We start from the raw sequence: 6,523 nt of genomic DNA on the forward strand, positions 1-6,523 counted from the left end.
CACCTTCCTCATTCCTCCCCTAAGAGCCATGAGACCCCCCTAGCGGCAAAGGCCCTGCATTGCCCTCCCAGACTCCTGGCTCCCCTTCCCTCTCTCCGCCCTACGACCTATCAGCCCCCCCTAAGGATGAGCACCCTGCACTATCCTCCTGGACAGCTGGGTCCCATTCACTGCCTGGTCTCTCCCACTGCACGCAACTGGGGTCAGCACTGACTGTATGAGGACAGTGCAGCCTCTGAATCCCCCCCTCAGCCCTAAGCACCACCATCGACCTAGTGACCTCCCTCCCCCCGCCCCCACTCCCTGCAAACAACAGCGATTGACTCACCAGCAGTTTATTGCAAACTGGACAAGGTTGTATACAGGGTGGGAGGGAGGGGAGGCTGCAGTGCAGCCAAAAACTGCAATTCCCAGCAGCCATTGCTGCAGAACCTCAGCTCCATAAAGGACCAGGAGCTTGAAAACCACCTGAACACACTGTCAGTGCAGCACAGATGGGGGCAGGGCAGGAAAGTCAGAGGGGGGTGCCCCCCCCCGAAGGGCTGGGGAGGGGTGATTTCTGGAGGGGCTCAGAAGGGAGCATTCCCACTCAGAGAAGGGGGCTGGGGAGGCTAAGAATGGGGTGACCCCCAGCAAGAGGCTGGGGAGTATTGGAGGGATACTGGGGATGGCTCATGATGGACCCCACAAAGTTCAGGCTAAGACAGCTGGGAAGCTCAGAGCTGGGCTGTGGGAGCCAGAGATTAGGGGTCTCGGGGGGGGGGTGAGGCTCCCACTGGGGTGATTCCCCAGAAGAGGAGGGTCCTCAGGGCACTGGGATCAACTCCCCCTCAGCCGCTCAGGACACAATGTCCCGCAGGGCAGAGGGCAGGTCGGGGTACACGAAGCAGTAGCCACTCTCCAGAGTGCGTTTTGGCGCCACCCGCTGGCCTTCCAGCAGCATGACGGCCCGCTCAGCGCCAAAGACGCCCCGCACCGCCCAGCTGGGCAGGGGCAGCAGGGCCGGGCGCCCCAGGGCTGAGCCCAGCTCCCGGGCGAAATCGGCATTGGAGGTGCTGGGTGAAGCTGGGGAGACCCCGTTGAGAACCCCGTGGACACCCTCCGTTTCCAGAGCGTGGCACACAACACCAGCCACGTCCCGGACGTGGATCCATGGGAAGGGCTGGAGGCCGGAGCCCACGGGGCCCCCCAGGCCCAGCCGGAAAGGCCAGAGCATCTGGGAGACGGCGCCTCCGCCCTTCCCCAGCACCACACCTGCAGGAAGAGGAAAGTCAGAGAGAGACCCTGGAGACAGCCAGCCACGCCTCCCTCCCCAAGCCAGCCACAGTCTCCCAGCCCAAGCCAGCCTTGGGGCCAGTGCCCCCAAGGGGAAAAACCCCGTGCTCCATTCCCCACCCCCCTGAGCCAGCCAGTACCCACCCTGGGGCCGGATGGGAGCCAACATCCCCTAGAGGAGAAAGGGCCCGTGTCTCATTCCCCACCTCCATGAGCCAGCTAGTGCCTGCCCTGAGGTCAGATGGAAGCCAGTGATCCCTAGAGGGGACAGGCCCCATGCCCTGCCCCCCCCCGAGCCAGCCAGTCTCCGCCATGAGGTCAGATAGCATCTGGTGCCCCCTTGAGGGGAAAGGCCCCATGCCCCGACGCACCAGATCTCACCACCGCCTGGCGCGTGCCGTCCCCGGGGATTTTAGCCGCTGCCTCCCAGGCGCTCACCAGGCGCGAGAAGAAGTCGAAGTCACCGCCGGGACTCTCCTCAGTGTACTCAGCCGTGGGGCTGGGGCGGTAATACCCTGCCAGGCAATGGGCAGGGAACTGTAGTGCTGCCAGTGCACATAGCCCTACCCCTCATTGATATCCCTCCCTCTCCTGCAGCAATTGCACCTGGCGACGGGGAGGAACATGACTATTTTCCCTCCTGCTCCAATGGCAGAAGCGCATTGATGTCATGGGGGCTGGGCTCCTTCTCTTACAAAGCAAATTTTCTTCTCTCGGTGGTGGAAGGACAGTTCCACAGGAGGTTTTATTTGGCCAGGGGACTATTTTTCCATCTCTTCCCAATGGTGGAAGAACATCAGTGTCACCAGAGTTGTGCTTTGTACCTCAAGGACAAGAGGAGGGACTATTTCCCCCTCCTCTGCAGCAGAAGGATCACAATGTGTCATGATAGACTGTGCTGCACCCCAGGCCAATTTTCCCTCCTCCCTAGTGGTGGAAGAACACCAGTGCCACACAGGGCCGCACTTTGTCTTGCACTAGAGGGGGGACGGTATATCCGCTCAGGTGCGGAAGGATGTGCAATGTGTGCTCTACCCAGGGCCTATTTTTCCTCGGGGCCTATTTTCCTCTGTGCAATGGTGGAAGCACAATTGTTCCACAAGGTGCTGTGATGTGTCCTCTCATGAATGGGGACTATTTTCTCTCAGTGGCGAAAGCTGTGCAACAATGACGCACCACAGGGACTATTTCCTCTCTGTAGCAGACGGACACAATGCTGTTATGGGTGGTTGTGCTGCACCTAGGGACTATTTCTCCTGTCCCCTCAGCAGCCCAGTAACCTCCAGAGGCCACACTCTTCCTGGTCACTTCCCAGGGACTATTTCCACCTGGTGGGGGGATACCATGGGACAGGATGGTGAGAGTTGCACTCTGGCCATGCACAATAAATACCTACGCCAGTGACGAGGACCCAGGCACGGGGCGGCCTCTCGGCCTCGGCGATGGCCTTAGCCAAGGTCTTGGTGGTCGCCACCCGGCTGGTGACCACAACCCTGCGGAAGGGATCATCCCACCTGCAGGTGGAGAGAGCACAAAGGGGTGATGCCCAATCACCCCCCCCATTCTCCTCTGCCAATCCCAGCCCAACAAGCAGCTATTTATACCGTACCGTGCACCCCACTAAACCTTCCCCCAGAAATAATGACCCGGGAGGAGAAAGTTTCCTAGCAGAAGTTTCACATTCTGACCAAGCCCCCTCTGCAGTACCTAAAGGAGAGCCACCCATTCCCCTGCCCTCCCCCAGGTAGTACAGGGGAGCGACACAAATCACCATGCCCCAGAGCAATGGGAGGCAGGACCCTCTCCCACACACACTACCCAGAAGTAGGTGAAAAAGGCTCCCTGTCTCAGGGAGAGTGGGGGGAACTGGGAGTTTTGGGGGATGACAGTTGGGTGATTGGAAGGTGCTGGTTCCACTATGTGGGAGACAGTTGGGTGGGTGCCTAGGGTAGGTGTGATGGGGCTGCTGGCATCATTGTCACAAGACAGGCCAGACATTGGGCAACACTCTTTATACCCCACTAGTGCACTCTCCTAATGCTTCCCCCTGGAAACAAGACCTCTGAGAAGGAAGGTTCCTAGTGACAATTATGTTTCAACCCCAATTCATCCCCAACTTGCAAAATACAACCCTTCCGTCCTGCCCCACCTCCACTGCATTATGGGTAGTACGGGAGAACAGGGAGAGACCGAGTCATCCCCATTTCTGTCCTTCACGGAAGGGACGCTATATGGGTTGTTACAGGGATTATTCTCCCCCAGCACGCCCAAAGCTCCGGACACACCTGCGAAGGGGGTTGAGAACATTCTCACCAGCCAAGTTCACCGCAGCATCACAAGGGGGCAGGCCGGAGCGGGCCAATTCATCCTGGGGAGACAGGAGAGAAATGGTATTCAACACAGCTCAGACTCCCCACTCGCCCCTACTGAGCCCCTAAACCAAGCCAGTCCAGTCTCCCCTCATACCCTGGACCAGCCCCTCACTCACATATGCCCCTGGTTAATCTCACCCTGCTCTGCTGCACTAAGCCAGCTCCTTCCTGATCCCTGAAGGCTATGCCCTGGACCGTGAGGGTAGATGGCTCTGATATAACCCAGCACAATACGAGTGTGACGTTACACCCCATAATGCTTTATGGGAATACGCTTCTGAATGTATATAAGACCTAACTGGAATATGTTTTATGCTACATATGCCATGTAACATATCTCTGTAAAGGTTATGATCTACTGAATATATTTATCCTATTTGTATGCATGTATGATTTTTGTATTCAACGTTATGAATATTGGCTATCTACTTGTTTAATTTTAAGCAGCCTCAGTGAAGCAGTTGGTCAGCTTCCTGAGAAAAGACTATTCTCAGGAAGTACTCAATCAAGAAACACTTAAGCAAACAATGAACTTGGAGGCACCAATCCACATCTGAGCTTTTCCCAGGAATCTGGCTTGGACGGTAAGGAACTCAGTCACGCATGAACATGTGACTTGCCCATGTGACTTCAAAACTCCTTTTTGTAGCTGGATCGTACACAGGGGCAGGGAGGGGTGTCCACCCAGAAGAGAAAGTCTATTTAAACCTCTTGGAGAACCCTCCATTTGGTGTTCAGCCGGCTCAAGAGATAGCCTCTCCACCCCCAAGGATACCTGAAAGAAACTGGGACAAAGGACAGTGACTACAAGGGGTGTGAGTGATTGCTGGACCCAGCCTAGAAGGAGACTAGTCTGTAAGAGAGGCTTATTGGAACATAAGGGTGAGATTTTATCTTTATTCAGCTTCTTACTGTATTGGGCATAGGCTTGTGTGTTTTATTTTATTTTGCTTGGTAATTCACTTTGTTCTGTCTGTTAATACTTAGAATCACTTAAATCCTACTTCTTGTATTTAATAAAATCACTTTTTATTTATTAATTAACCCAGAGCATGTATTAATACCTGGGGGGGGGGGAAGGGGGAACAGCTGTGCATCTCTCTCTATCAATATTATAGAGGGCAAACAATTTATGAGTTTACCCTGTATAAAGCTTATACAGGGTAAACTCATAATCTATTTGGGCGTTGAACCCTATTGGGAGTTGGGCATCTGTTAGAGATTGTTAGAGACAAGAACATTTCTTAAGCTGCTTTCAGTTAAGCCTGCAGTTTGTAGGACATGGTTGAGACCTGTGTCTGTGTTTGTAACCGACATACGCGTCTGGCAAAACCAGGCAGGGTTCTGGAGTCCTAAATTGGCAGGGAAAGCAGGGGCAGAATTAGTCTAGGCACATCAGTTGGCAGCCCCCAGGGAGGAACAGCTGGAGCAATGCCACTAGGACCAGCCTGGAGTCTTAGGGCTGAGTACTAATTCCCAGGACGGGGAGCGAACCTAAACGTGGGCCACTGGGCTCCTAACCCCCTGCACCTCTGTGGCTGCTCCTATGAGCCCAATTATCCTGGAGTCACCCCCCTTCCCCAATCACCTACCCAGCTGATCCGGTCTGGCCCCAGATGGCGAGAGACATGGGTCACCTCGTGCCCTCGGCTCCTCAACAGCTGGGTCAAGGCTCCGCCCACAAAGCCGGTCCCACCTCCTGATTTAAATAGACACTTTCAAGGATTGGTGCCCCTCACTCCCGACCTACAGCCCCCTGCCAGCCCAACCCTGGGCTCCCCACCAGCTCTGCCAGTGCCCCCACTCCCGACCCGCAGCCACCTGCTAGCCCAGCCCTGCCTCCCGAGCTCTGCCGGTGCCCCTCACTCCTGACTGCAGCCCCATTTCACCCCAGCGCCCTGGTGCATGAGGAAGCCTTACGGGGGGGGGGGGGAGGGGAGATTTAGTGCCAGCCCCATCTCCCCGCGGCTAGGTGGAGCTCAGCTCCCAAACCGGACGCACATCCAAGCCCAGGCGCTGGGGAACACGCGCAACCGCATTAGCCCTGCAATTAACGCCTCGCTTAATTGCTGTCCCCTGCCACCCAACCACCCCATACTCGGCCCCTGCAGCGCGCTCCACTCACCCACTAGCACGCGCATGGCCACAGATGGGCGCGCATGCGCGTGGAGGGACTCTCTGGCCCACGGCTCTCCAGGCCCGGACACGCATGCGCAGCTTCCTGGGCCGGGAAGGAAGCGGGGAAAGGAGAGGGGCTGGGATTTAAAGGGCCCGCGCCCCATTCCCGGGACATTGACAAAGCCCCTGGTTAACCCCTTCGCGGCCAGTGGCCAGGCTCAGAGCCCCGGGGCCCGTGCAGAGGGCGGGGCCCGGGGGCAGGGGTGGGAGGGAGAGGAAGCTGGGGTGGGGGGTAGGGAGGAGGTCTGGGGAGATGGGGGTGGGGCAGGTACAAGGAGAGTGAAGGGAGCAGGAGAGAGAGGGGTTCATGGGGGCGGGGTCAGGGAGGGATCTGGGAGGAATAGGTAATGGGAGGATCTAGGGATCAGGGAATGGGGTGGGGGCTTTGGACGGGGATCAGGATGGTGGGATGGAGGCAGGGTTGCACTTTCCTTATAGCTTCATCACCTGGATGTCCCTAGGTCAGCCTGGAGAGGCAGAGGTGAAGCCATGGCTCATCCCGGCCCTGCCAGTGCCACGGCCCAGCCAAAGGGGGCTGAACTTCATTTCTGGCTCTTTGTCCTTAGTCCCCATGGGGGGCTGCTGACTCCCTCCAGAGAACAGGCCCTTTCCCATCCCCTGATACCTTTTCCCTTCTTCTCCGGCTGAGTTCACATGCTCCAGGGCTTCCTGTGGACAGGTGTCAATGGCTCAGTCTT

The 6,523-nt window shown here is 57.0% G+C and overlaps 1 protein-coding gene across 3 annotated transcripts; it reads right to left on the minus strand.

Annotated features, from left to right (window-relative positions):
* Positions 1 to 319: 319 nt before the first annotated feature.
* On the minus strand, positions 320 to 5,846 carry SDR39U1 (short chain dehydrogenase/reductase family 39U member 1). Of its 3 annotated transcripts, none has more exons than XM_073310126.1 (6): positions 5,773 to 5,846; positions 5,240 to 5,346; positions 3,561 to 3,643; positions 2,668 to 2,789; positions 1,714 to 1,790; positions 320 to 1,254 (listed from the first exon to the last, which is right to left on the minus strand). In XM_073310126.1, exons 1-6 carry the CDS (start codon positions 5,786 to 5,788, stop codon positions 820 to 822), a joined length of 840 nt encoding a protein of 279 aa, XP_073166227.1. In that variant the 5' UTR covers positions 5,789 to 5,846; the 3' UTR covers positions 320 to 819. The 3 variants fall into 3 exon arrangements, with proteins under 3 accessions (XP_073166227.1, XP_073166226.1, XP_073166228.1); XM_073310125.1 differs by having other exon boundaries at positions 1,647 to 1,790; XM_073310127.1 differs by lacking the exon at positions 1,714 to 1,790.
* Positions 5,847 to 6,523: the final 677 nt, after the last annotated feature.

This window comes from Lepidochelys kempii, chromosome 13 (genome assembly GCF_965140265.1).
Source record: "Lepidochelys kempii isolate rLepKem1 chromosome 13, rLepKem1.hap2, whole genome shotgun sequence".
In the NCBI taxonomy this organism is placed as follows: Eukaryota; Metazoa; Chordata; order Testudines; family Cheloniidae; genus Lepidochelys; species Lepidochelys kempii.